The sequence below is a fragment of the Chiloscyllium punctatum genome, chromosome 3 (assembly GCF_047496795.1).
Source record: "Chiloscyllium punctatum isolate Juve2018m chromosome 3, sChiPun1.3, whole genome shotgun sequence".
Taxonomy (NCBI): domain Eukaryota; kingdom Metazoa; phylum Chordata; class Chondrichthyes; order Orectolobiformes; family Hemiscylliidae; genus Chiloscyllium; species Chiloscyllium punctatum.
Window position 1 is genome coordinate 13,803,970 of NC_092741.1, and position 13,341 is coordinate 13,817,310.

Here is a 13,341-nt window from a genome sequence, read left to right on the forward strand (position 1 = left end):
ACCAACCCACGCTGCCAGTTCACCCACTTTATTTCGGATGCTCCTCGCATTGATGTACACATACTTCAGACCAGGTTCTCGCTTGTCCGTGTCAGATACTTGATTTTGGGACTCCCTACTTTCATCCTCTTCTGTACCTGTCCTACAATTTTGATTCCCATCCCCCTGCTGTATTAATTGAAATCCACCTTAATAGCATTATTGAATTTCCCACCCAGGATATTGGTACCCCTCTGGTTTAGATGAAGACCATCCTGCTTGTAGAGGTCCCACCTACCCCAGAAAGAGCTCCAATTATCCAAAAACTCGAAACCCTCCCTCATGCACCATCCCTGTAGCCACGTGTTCAACTCCTTTCTCTCCTTATTCCTCACCTCACTAGCACATGGAACGCGCAGCAAACCAGGAAAACAACTCTGTTTGTCCTAGCTCTAAGCTTCCATCCTAGCTCCCTGAATTTTTGCCTCCAGTCCCCATTTCTCTTCCGACCTATGTCATTGGTGCCAATGTGGACCACGAATTGGGACTGCTTTCCCTTCCCCCGAAGGATCCCCAAAACACGATCAGAGTCATCACGGACCCTGGCACCCGGGAGGCAACACACCAACCGTGAGTATCTCTCGTCCCCAGTAGGGCCAAGTGAGAAGGTATGTCCTTCAGCATTTGGCCAGTTTGTTTAGATGTGTTGTACCAACCCACTCTTGATGAACATTGATGTCTATCACTCAGAGTACATTCTTCCCTCTTGCCATCCTCAGTGGTTTTCCAAGTGGTATTTAACATGGAGGAGCAGTGGCTTATCAATGGAGGGGATGTGATAGGTGCTGTAGGGAGTAATCAGAAGGAGATTTCTCTGCCCATGCCTGACCTGGTGCCATGAGACTTCATGCGATCCAAAGGTAATATTGAGGACACCCAGGGGAACTCCCACCTGATCTTATGCCACTGTCCTGCTGGGACAGAGCATATTCAACAATGGTGATGGTGTTGCATCTGTAAGATAGGCTTCCACAAGTATGACTGTTTCAGGCTGTTGCATGTCTAATCTGTGGTCAACCCTCCAAATTTTGAAACAGGCTCTGATGCTGTAAGTATGTCATAGAGTCATAAAGTTATGCAATGTGGAAACAGACCCTTCGGTCCAAATAGTTCCCATTGATCAGGCCTTTTTAAAATGTTTTCCCTTTCAACTTAAACCTATGTTGTCTAGTTTTAAACTCCCCCACCCTAGGAGAAAAACCTTGGCTATTCACCCCTATCTATGCCCCTCATGACTGATTGATTGATTGTTGTCACATTTACCATGATACAGTGAGAAGTGATGTTTTACATGCTATACAGGCAGTTCATACCTTACAAAATGCATCAGGGTAGCAGGACAGATTGCAGAATACACTGTTACAGCTGCAGAGAAATTGCAGAAAAAGAGATCAGAACTAACATTTGGGAGGTCCATTCAAAAGTCTGATAACAGCAGGGAAATAGCTATTCTTGAATCTGTGCGTAGGTATATTCAAATTTTTATATCTACTGCCTGATGGAAAAGGCAGTTGATTCTGAACTGCCCTATGAAATGGCTTATTAAACAACTTACTTTAGATTAAAAATCACACAGTGCCAGGTTATGGTCCAACACGTTTATTTGGAAGCACGAGCTTTCAAAACCCTGCTCCTTCATCAGGTAGCTATCAGCACTCAGAAAGCTAGCGCTTCAGAAAGCTCGTGCTTCCAAATAAACCTGTTGAACAATAGCTTGGTGTTGTTTGATTTTTAACTTTGCCCATCTCAGTCCAACACCAGCACCTCCATATCAAACCAAGTTAATGAGATTGCATCTGTAGTACTGTGCACAGTTTTGGTTTCATTTCAAAAATGTTCAATTGCTTTAAAAGCAGTACACATTCTATTCACTTGACTCATTTCTGAGGTAAAGGACTTAGTTATGCATGTATTGTATCCATAGTTCTGGTTTGATCGGGAGAAGGGCTGTGTTTTCTAGTCTCCATGTGACTGCTTCTGCTGAGATGGGAGAGCCCATCGATGTGCCGTTAATTTGTTGGTATATCTGGCCATTGAAGCCAAAGCGGATGGTGAGCGTAAGTCTAGTAGCTTAAGTATGTTGTCTGTGCTAATGGTGTTACTTGAACTCATTGTTACTGGATCCTCAAGTAGTGTGGCAATCCATCTGAAACTACGGATATGATACGTGGATGAAACATTTGTCATCATCAAAAATGAAAGACTCGGGGAAACACACCACCTCATTAATAGTATAGTCACTGGCATCACGTTTACCAGGGAGGAAGACAACAACCACCAACTCCCATTCTGAGATGTCATGGTAGAACAGATGACCAACAGAGGATCTACAACCAAAGTACTCAAGAAACCAACCCACACAGACTAGATCTTCAATTACAATAGCAACCACCCCAACAACCACAAATGGAGCTGTGTCAGACCACTATTCAAAAAAGCTGTGACACACTGCAGCACACCTGATCTGTGCAAGGAAGAGGAAGAGACTTACACAAAGTCTTTGCTAACAGTGGATACCCTATCAACTTTGTCCACCAATGCTGTCCAGCAGACAATGCCAAAAAGACACTGTAGCCACCAACACACTGACCACCCTACTCTATGTGAAGAACATATCAGAATTAACAACCAGGACATATTGACCACTAGATATTATGGTAGCACACGAACCAACAGCCACACTACACCAATTACTTACCATAACAAAGGACCTCATATCCACAACATGTAGAATCAATGTGGTGTACAAAATCCCTTGCAAGAACTGCAGCAAGAATTACATGGGACAAATGGGAAGAAAACTAGCCAACCAACTTCACAAACATCAACTAGCAACTAAACAACAGGATCCATTCTCCCTCATCATTGTCCACACAGACCAAGAGGACAATCAATTCGAATATGACAACATAACCATCCTAGGACAAGCCAACCAGAGACATGGAAGAGAGTACTTGGAAACTTGGTTTTCAACCAAAAAGGCCATCAACAAACACACCGAGGTAGATCCAGTGTACAAATTGCTGGAACAAAGACCCAGAAGTGACACTCACCCCAATAGATTGGACCACAAAAAACAAACAGGACAGAGCAACAGTACTTCATAGAAGTTGCACTGATGATGTTACCCAGCATGGTAATGAAATGTGTGCATGATAACCCAGTAGCTCGGTGAGCTAACCGACTACATGAACCACAACCTAAGCTACAGATCTTTGCAAAAATTCTAATGCTATCTCTGCAACTCAATTTACCATGAAGGAATCATGAACTGACATTCTGAGTAATTAAATAACTGCTGTTATTAAACTTAAGTTAAATTACTTCTTAGAGGTTCAATAAAAATCCATATCCTTCAATCTTTTTGGGATTCAGTGAATTTTGGCAAATCTTTGATAATGGTATATATAGCAATGGAGAGTTTTGAAGCAGGGATTAGCATACAGCCCAGAATGAAAAAAGAAATGTGATTTTTCTCTTTTCCCATTATGAAGTTAGTTCTCCTGAAACCAATTTCAAGAGTACCACTGTAGGCTTGGGTCTGCAGACAATCTGAATTGAAGTTGAGATGTAAGAGCCCACATGCTGCCAGACCTGCACAATGTCATCAACATTTTGTGTATTTGGCTCAACAATTTGTCGGATTTATCAGCTAACTAATTGAAAAGTATTTCTTCTCGCTTTAGTTACTATATAACCGGGCACAACATTCCCAAAGAAAATTTCCAAAGCTCACACCAAGAGCATTATTGAAAGTCTTTTTCTGATGTATGTTATCTTATGTACATTTATGATACATATGTTGCACATTTGTATATGATTATCTCACAGCTTTATTGTTGTAATTGATCAATTTTCTTTTGTAGATTCTGAGCTGAATATTACCACTAATAGATTCTTGTGGTTTTTATAGTAAAGTTTGACACTAATTCATTGGCCTTTACATTTTCTCATTTATTTTTGATTGGTTAGATCAAATTGCCATACAAATTAAGCTGTTGTTAAGACCTGGCAGTGTAATGTTTGCTTTATTTAGTGTTGTGATTGCTTGTATTAACAGAGAAATGTGCAAGATGAACTGGTGCAAGTCCAACCCAAATTTAAGGCTAACCTGCTGGAGTCAGTGGATGTTTTTCAGAAAGAAGTGCTCAAATATGGGAGACAATATGAAAAAGTAGGTTGTACTAATATTAGATCAATGGAATTTAATGGACTACGGGCATCACTGGCAAGGTGGTTTGTTATTTATTATGAATCACTCATGAGAACATGGCATTGAGCTACATTCTTCAGTTTTGAAAAAGGGTCACTGGACCCAAATCATTAACTCTGCTTTCTGTTCACAGATTCTGCCTGATTGAATTTTTCCAGCAATTTCTGATATTTTTTTTTTGAGAACCACTGCAGTCCTTGTGATGTAGGCACATCACAATGTTGTTAGGAAGAGGGATTCAGAATGTTGATCCAGTGACAGTAAAGAAGCATTGAAAGAGTTTTAAAACAATTTTTCAAGTCCAATGTGACTTTTCCTCAGAACTGAAGTTCTGAAGCAGAGCGATTGGACTCAAAACGTTAGCTCTGTTTTTCTCTCTCCACAGGTCAGTTGGACCAAGACCATTAGAAGTTGAATAAGAGTAGGCCGTTTGTCCCCTTGCCCCTTCTCAGTCATTCATTCGGATTGTGGCTGATCAGATGTTCCTCATATCCACTTTCCTGCCTTTACGTTGTAACCCCAAACAATCAAAAATCTATCTCTGCATTAAATATGCATGCAGGCTCTTCCCCAACAGCTCTCTGTGGCAGGAGTTCCAAAGAGTCTCAAGCCCGAGAGAAGAAATTCCTCCTCATCCCAGTCTTAAATTGGCATCCTTTTGTTCTGAAACTATGCCTTCTGATCCTAGATTCTCCCATAAATTCGACATAAAAAATGAATCACTTCACTCTTTCCATATTGAACTCCATCTGCCACTTATAAGTCCAACCTGCATCCTGTCAATGTCCCGTTGCAACTTACAACAGCCTTCAACACTATTCACAACTCCACCAGCCTTCGTGTCATCAGCAAACTTACTAACCTACCCTTCCTCTTCCTCATCCAAGTCATTTATAAAATCACAAAGAGCAGAGGTCCCAGAACCGATTCCTGCGGAACACCACTGGTCACTGAGCTCCAGGCTGATTACTTCCCATCTGCTACCACTCTCTTTCTTCCATGGGCCAGCCAATTCTGTATCCAGATAGACAGGTTGCGCTGTATGCCATGACTCCTGAATGAGCCCACCATGTGGAACCTTATCAAATACCTTGCTATTATCCATATATACCACATCCATTTCTTTATCATCATCAATGTGTTTTGTCACATCCTTTAAAAATTCAGTAAGGCTTGTGAGGCTTGATCTGCCCCTCACAAAACCATGATGACTATCTCTAATCAAGCTATGCTTTTCCAAATAATCATAAATCCTTTCTCTCAGAATTATCTCCAATAATTTGCCCACCATTCCCAGGGTTACCCCTATTCTTGAACAAGGGAATAATATTTGCCACCCTCAAATCATCTAGCACTACTCCAGTGGACAGTGAGGATGCAAAGATCATTGTCAAAGGCACAGCAAGCTCTTCCCTCGCTTCCCATAGAAACCTTGGGTATATGCCATCTGGCCCAGGGTACTTAACTATCCTCATGTCTTTTAAAATCTCCAGCACATCCTTCTTCTTAACCTCAACCTGTTCAAGCATATCAGCCTGTTTCATGCTGTCCTCACAAATAACAAGATCCCTCTCACTAGTGAATATTGAAGCAAAGTTTTCATTAAAGACCTCCCCTACCTTGTCCAATGCCAGGAACAAGTTCCACTATCTCTGATTGGACCTACCCTCACTCTGGCCATCTTCTTGTTACTCACGTAAGTGCAGAACATGTTGGGGTTTCCTTAATCCAACCTGTCAAGGCTTTTTTCATGCTCCCTTCTAGCCCTCAAGTCCATTCTAATAAAAAAGTCCATTCTTCAGTTCCTTCCTGGCTACCTTGTAACTCTCTGGAGCCCTGCCTGATCCTTGCTTCCTCCACCTTAAGTAAGCTTCCTTTTTCCTCTTGACTAGATGTTCTACATCCCTTGTCACCCAAAGTTACTTCACCCTACTGTCCCTTCCTTGCCTCAGTGGGACAAACCTATCCAACGCTCACAGGATGTACTCCCTAAACAACCTCCACATTTCTATTGTGCAGTTCCCTGAGAATATATGCTCCAAACTTATGCTCCACAGTTCCTGACTAAAAGCATTTTAATTCTCCTTCCCCAATTAAATATGTTCCTATACAAACCTCCCATGATGACCTCCCTTTCTGCAATTGTTATACTGTCTCTAATTAGCAATGCCACTCCCCCACCTCCTTTACACCTCCCTAGTCCTTTTGAAACATCTAAACCCTCGAATATCCAACAACCATTCCTGCCACTGTGATATCAAAGCCTCTGTAATGGCCACAATATCATAGCTCCAAGTACTGATCCATGCTCCAAGTTCGTCACCCTTATTCCTGACACTTCCTACGTTAAAATAGACACGCTTCAACTCATCACACTGACTGCAACCTTGCCCCATCAACTGTCTCCTTCTTCACAGACTCTCTGCATGCTGTATCTGCCTGTATACCAGTTACTCCATCCTCTGATGCATAGCTTCAGTTCTCATCGACCTGCCAAACTAGTTTAACCCTCCTGAAGAGCTCTAGCAAACCCTTTGTGCAAATGTTTGTACCCCTCCAGTTCAGGTTTCCCTTTTATGAAACCATGCTGAACATGCTTGGTTGGATTAGAATTTTCCAATGTGCTGCTATTACTTTCTTAATAATTAAGTTTAACATTTTTCCAACAATTGGTTTTAGACTAAGCAGCCTTTTGTTATCAGTTTTTTTTAATCTCCCTCCCATTTTGAATTGGCTTGTTACATTAGCAGTTTTCCAATTTCCAATATTTCTCTAGAATCTGAGGTTTATTGGAAAATTATAAGCAATTTAAGCAATGCATCCACCATCTCTGTAGCTACTTCTTTTAAGTTCCTAGGATGCAAGCCATCAGGGCCTGGGGACTTAACTGCTTTTCATCCCATGTGTTTGTCCATTACTAATGCTAGAGTGGGGATATTGATACAAGTTCCTCCTTTGTATTCTTTAGTATTAGTCGGATGTTTGAAGTATCTTCCACCATAAAAAAAACTAATGCAAGATATCTCTTTGACTCCTTTTCCATTTTCTTGTTCTCCATAACTGCCTCCCAACATTAATTTTCTAAACAGCCTATGTTCACTTTAACCTCTCTTCCTTTTTATGTATTTTATAAAAGTCTATTGTCGGTTTCTATATTATTCACTAATTTGTTCTCAAAGTTTATTTTATCTCTTATCTTTCTTAGTTCTGTAATGATGGATTCTGAATTTAACCTAAAACTGACTTTTGCCTCTTTATATGCTTTTCTTTCAATTTAATACTCTTCTTAACTTCCTTGGTTAGCCATAGTTGATTTATTCCTTTCTTAGGATTTTTGCTCCTGACTGGGATATGTCTTTGTGAAGAATTATGAATTCTTAAATGTCTGCCATTCCTTGTTTACTGTCTTTCTTACTAATCAATCCTCCCAGTCCACTTTAGCTAACCTTAGCCTCATTTCATTATAATTCCCTTTATTTAAGTTAAAAACAGTTGTTTCGACCTAAGTTTCTCACAGTCAAATGAAATATTAAATTCTATAATTTTAAAATCACTGCAACCTAAAGGATCTTTACTCTGAAGTCATTTGTTAAATCTGTCTCATTGCCCATGACCAGCTCTAAGATAAGCTGTTCCCCAGTTGGCTTTGTGACTTTGCTGTAGGAAATTATTTCAGCTATGAATTTGTTCCCATAGGTAGGCTTTCCTACTTGATTGACTCAGTCAACATGAAGATTTAAGACATTCATGATGATTGCAGTATTCTTTGTACATGATCCTATTATTTGTTGATTTATATGCTTTCTTACAGTGCAGTGACTGCTTGGGAATTTGTACATTAATCTGACCTTGTCTTCTTTCCCTTGCTAATATTTACCTCCATCATTCGAGCTGAGATTATCTCTCACCTCTTATTAATTGTGCTACCCCACTACCTTTTCCTTCCCACCTGTTTTTTGGAAAGTTCAAAAATCCCTGAACATTAAGTTTCCAGTTTTGATCTCCTGGTAACTATGTCCCTACGGTGGCTACAAGTTCATATCTATTTATCTCAATTTGCACCAACAATTCATTTACCTTATTTGAAATACTTTACACATTAAAATGTAAAATCTTTAAGCTTGGCTTTTTCTCATTTTTAATCATCTAACCTTTTCTTGTAGCATATCCCTCTTGTCCTCGATTATCCAGTTAACTATCTTTGCATTTTATATTTTTTCATTTATTAATGTTCTTGTTTCTCTTTTTCTTGCTATGCTGCTTAAGTTCTCACACCTGCAATTCTAGTTTAAACCTGCCACAACCACACTCTCAAATACTTACCTGAGGACTAAGTCCCAGTTGTAACCCATTCAGTTTGTACTAGTCCTACCACCCCTAGAACCATTCCAGTGTCCCAGGATTCGGTCCCATGGAGTTCAGAAAGAAATGGCCACATAGATATAGAAATAGCTTGAAAGACAGAGGGTGGTGATGGAGGTTGCTTTTCAGAGTGGAGGCCTGTGACCCAGTGGTGTGCCACAAGAATTGGTGCTGGATCCACTGCTTTTCATCAGTTGTATAAATGATTTGGATGAGAACGTAGGAGGTATGGTTAGTTAGTTTGCAGGTGATACCAAAATTGGAGGTGAAATGGACAGTGAAGAAGTTTACCTCAGAGGACAATGAGACCTTGATCAGATGGGCCAATGAGCCGAGGATTGGCAGAAGGAATTTAATTTAGAGAAATATGAGGTGCTTCTGATTTTGGAAAGGCAAATCAGAGCAGGACTTATACACTTAACAGTAAAGTCCTGGGGTGTGTTGCCAAACAAAGAGACCTTGGAGTGCAGGTTCATAGTTCCTTGAAAGTGGAGTCTCAGATAGATAAGATAGTGAAGAAGGCATTTGGTATGCATGCCTTTATTGGTCAGTGCATTGAGTATAAGAATTAGGAGGTCATGTTGTGGCTACACGGGACATTAGTTAAGTCACTGTTGGAATACTGCATTCAATTCTGGTCTCCCTGCTGGTGGAAACATGTTGTGAAACTTGAAAGGGTTCAGAAAAGATTTGCCAGGGTTGGAGGGTTTGAGCTTTAGGGAGAGGCCAAATAGGCTGGGGTTGTTTTCCCTGGGGTGTCAAAGGCTGAGGGGTGACCTTGTATAGGTTTATGAAATCATGAGGGGCATGGATAGGATAAATAGCCAAGGTCTTTTCCCCAAGGTAGGGGAAGTCCAAAACTAAAGGGCATATGTTTAAGGTAAGACTGGAAAGATTTAAATAGGAAATGAGGGGCCACTTTTTCGTGCAGAGGGTGGTGTGTGTATGGAATGAGCTGCCAGAGGAAGTGGTGGAGGCTGGTACAATTACAACATTTAAAAGGCATCTGGATGTGTTTAAAAATAGGAAGGTTTTAGAGGGGTATGGACCAAGTGCTAGCAAATGGGACTCAATTAATTAAGGATATTTGGTTGACTTGGATGAGTTGGACCAAAGGATCTGTTTCCATGCTGTATGAATTTGAAACCATCTACTTTGCTAGCATGTGACACTGGTTGTAATCCTGAAATTTGAGGTCCCTACTTTTCAACTTACTTACTAATTCCCTTTTATTTGGCTTTTAAAACCTCATCCCTTTTGTTAACCTACATTTTTTGGTACCAACGGATGGCTACTCCAGAATGTTCTGTATCTCCTCCGAGACATCCTTGCCTCTTGCACAATCCTGGAGTCTCATTTGCAGTTACAGGATACACAACAAAGAGCAAAGAATGATACAACACAGAAACAGGCCCTTTGGCCCACCAAGCCTGCTCCAACATATGACTCCTTTTTAAAACTAAAAACCTTTTGTCTCTTATGTGACAAGTCCAGTTGAGTTTCTGGTCAATGGTAACCCCCAGTATGTTAATAATTGGGGATATCTGCTGGGGCACAATTTGTCTTTCCAACCCCACCCAACTACCCTCTAGACATGTCACCTCTCCTGGTGGATCTGAATCACTCTCTAACATCCCACCACCCCTAGACATGACACCCTCTTCCCCTGCTCCCTCACCCTACATGAATGTGATTTCTTGACACACTCAAACCTAATCCTAGACACTGCATCACTTACCTGGCCCCTCCTTGCCCCTGGCAACCTACTGACCTGATATCTTGCACCCTATTTGTTTGGCATCATACCTATTGCCATCCTACCTACCCGATTACAATTCTGGACCTTTAAATTTCAGAATATCTCAGCTGAGTACTCTGAAAAAGGGTGCATAGATTGTACTGGAGAGAACTGTGGGAATGGAAGTAAAGCTCCATATTTCTGAAAGAGCCCTGATTGGAATCTCCTGTCAAGAAATGTGAAGCTCTGTCCTTTGGCAGATCCACACTGTAGGGATTCTATGATTCTAAATCGAGCTCAATGTCGTGACTATTGGCATGTGGTCTGTTTTGAGTTCCTCATTGCACACATTAAAAACAGTTGGTTGCTCTAATGTCTGATCTATCACTGATAATATAATTTACTATTTTAAATAAATTAACCCATGTAGTTAATTAATCTCTGACAAGTGATTATTATACCACTATCATGAACCTAATTGTGATCGACCAATCAGAGTCCACTTGCCAACAATGAGCACTCCCTTCTTAGGCAGTATAAACAGAATGTTTTGACCAAACTGGCCATGAACAGGTCCAGGTAGTGGGCCGTGGAGGGGGGTCGTTAGGGCCGACTGCCTGTCCCTCTTCCGCGGTTATGTTAGAGCCCGGGTGTCTCTGGGGAAGGAGCATGCGGTGTCCACCGACACCCTGGAGTTGTTCATGGAGAGGTGGGCGCCACAGGGAGTGGAGTGCATTATTTCCCCCTCCAACTCTATTTTGATTTAATCCCTGCCCTCCCCTTCACTGTTTGATCACACATCTTTGCCTTTTGATGTGAAGGGCACTGCTTGTCACTGGCTAGTCATGTGTTTCTTTTCTTCCTGGTGGTGGAAATTTGAAGAAAGATTCATGCACCTTGTGTCTTTCACTGTGTCTCACACCTACACACACAGAACATGGATGCAGGGAAAAAAATAAGCACTACCGCAGTTAGGCGGTAGTGTAGGTGTAAAAAAAAAGAGGAATATCAGACCAAAAAAAAGAGGAGTGTCAGAGGTTCTGAAAAAAAGAAGAAAAAAGAACAGGAATGTCAGACATCCTGTTCACTCTGAGAGCTGGCTCTAAGGAAGCTGCATCAGTGTTCGGGACTCTCCACATGTGAATAAAGGGGTCTTGGTGATGGGATACTAGACTCTCTGGAGTTATTTCAGAGATGATGGTAGAAAAAAAGAGAAAAAAAAACACTCCCTTCTTAGGCAGTATAAACACAATGTTTTGACCAAACTGGTTATAAACATGTCCAGGTAGTGGGCTGTGTAGGGGGGTTGTTAGGGCCGACTGCCTGTCCCTCTTCCGTGGTTATGTTAGAGCCCGGGTGTCTCTGGAGAAGGAGCACGCGGTGTCCACCAACACCCTGGAGTTGTTCAGGGAGAGGTGGGCACTGCAGGGAGTGGAGTGTGTTATTTCCCCCTCCAACCCTATTTTGATTTAATCCCTGCCCTCCCCTTCACTGTTTGATCAGGCAGCATTGCCCTTTGATGTGAAGGGCAGTGCTTGTCACTGGCCACTCGGGTGTTTCCTTTCTTCCTGGTGGTGGAAACTGAATAAAGATTCCTGCACCTTGTGTCTTTCACTGTGTCTCACACCTGCAGGCACATAACATGGGTGCAGGGGTAAAAATAAGAAAAAAGAGAAAGAAAAAAAAAACAGAATGTTTTCCCTCAACATTTTGTTGCAAATGGAGGTCTGTTTAGCTCAGTTGGCTCAATGTCTAGTTTATGATGCAGAGTGACATCAACAGCATGGTTTCAATTTCTGCATTCGCTGAGGTTACTATAATGGACTCTCCTCAATCTCTCCCCTTGCTTGAGGTGTGATGACCCTCAAGTTAAAACACTACCCACGGGCTCTTATGGCACAATTTCTGAGACAAGAGGCCTGGATTCAAGTTGCACCTGATTCACAGATACCTGAAAAGATCTTTGAAACAGTTGTTTTGGAAAATGTCCCCACCCAAACTACCACTAGTCACCTTTCTTTAAGGAAAGAGCAACGCTATGGGCTGATAAAACTATGAGGGCTTTGACTTGATCTTGCAAATGGTCCTGATGAATGCAAGACAATTAGCTTTGGAAAAATGTCTTTTGTCAGTAAAGTACTTATTATCTATATTTACATACATATGTATGTCTATATTAAGGAAGACACATTTATTGTTGCTTTGCAGTGATATACTGTGTAACATGGTATTGATCCATGGATTATTCGCAGTGCATGCTCCATCCAGAGTCCCTAGAACTGACAAATGGGCTTTTTACACAGAAGTGGAATTTGGCTTTTTTTTGCTGGGTTTATTCTGTCAAGCAGAATATTTCTGTCGATCAATTACTATTACATGTTTTATGGGTACAATGCAGTATTCCTGCATTAGAAAGCTGACATACATTTGAGTAAAATGGATCAAGCTATAACACTTGTGGCGTGTTCGTGATGCCAGCATTAATTTTGATATAAAATAAAGTTAGAATTTGCATTCATACCAGTCCTTTTGAAGTGCAGTAGAAAAATGAATTACACTATGTCACAGTGTTAGATCAGTAAGTAGTTTCACTTTGCATTTATCTCTAAGAATTTCAGTCGTGAACTTATTGTGGATTGATACTTTTAACACTTTCTGAAATTTTAATTGCTGGCTTGAATTTAGTTGAGAATATAGAACACACTTATTCAGATAAAATCAATTTTATGAACAGTATATTTCATTATGTTGTTTTAGGAAGGCCCAATGGTTCCAGGCATTGCACCTGCAGAAGCCAGCACCAGATTGCAGATCTTTCAGGTAACAGCAAAGAGAATAACTATGTAAATTGATGATTGTGCAATAAAACAACAGAAAAATATATCAATTTTTTACAATTGCTCTCTCATGAAATCTTGCAAATATATAATTTTGTTGATGATGAAGACCTTATGCTCAAAACTTTGACTCTCCTGCTCCTCAGATACTG

At 40.9% G+C, this 13,341-nt stretch overlaps 1 protein-coding gene across 1 annotated transcript in view; it reads left to right on the forward strand.

The window, feature by feature from the left end:
• The window catches only part of LOC140453945 (dynein axonemal heavy chain 8-like), a 1,117,430-nt gene that overhangs the window by 489,174 nt on the left and 614,915 nt on the right, over positions 1–13,341 (forward strand). The window contains exons 31-32 of the mRNA XM_072548819.1: positions 4,100–4,213; positions 13,110–13,172. Coding sequence (XP_072404920.1) covers positions 4,100–4,213; positions 13,110–13,172 — 177 coding nt within the window. The remainder of the gene's footprint in view (positions 1–4,099; positions 4,214–13,109; positions 13,173–13,341) is intronic.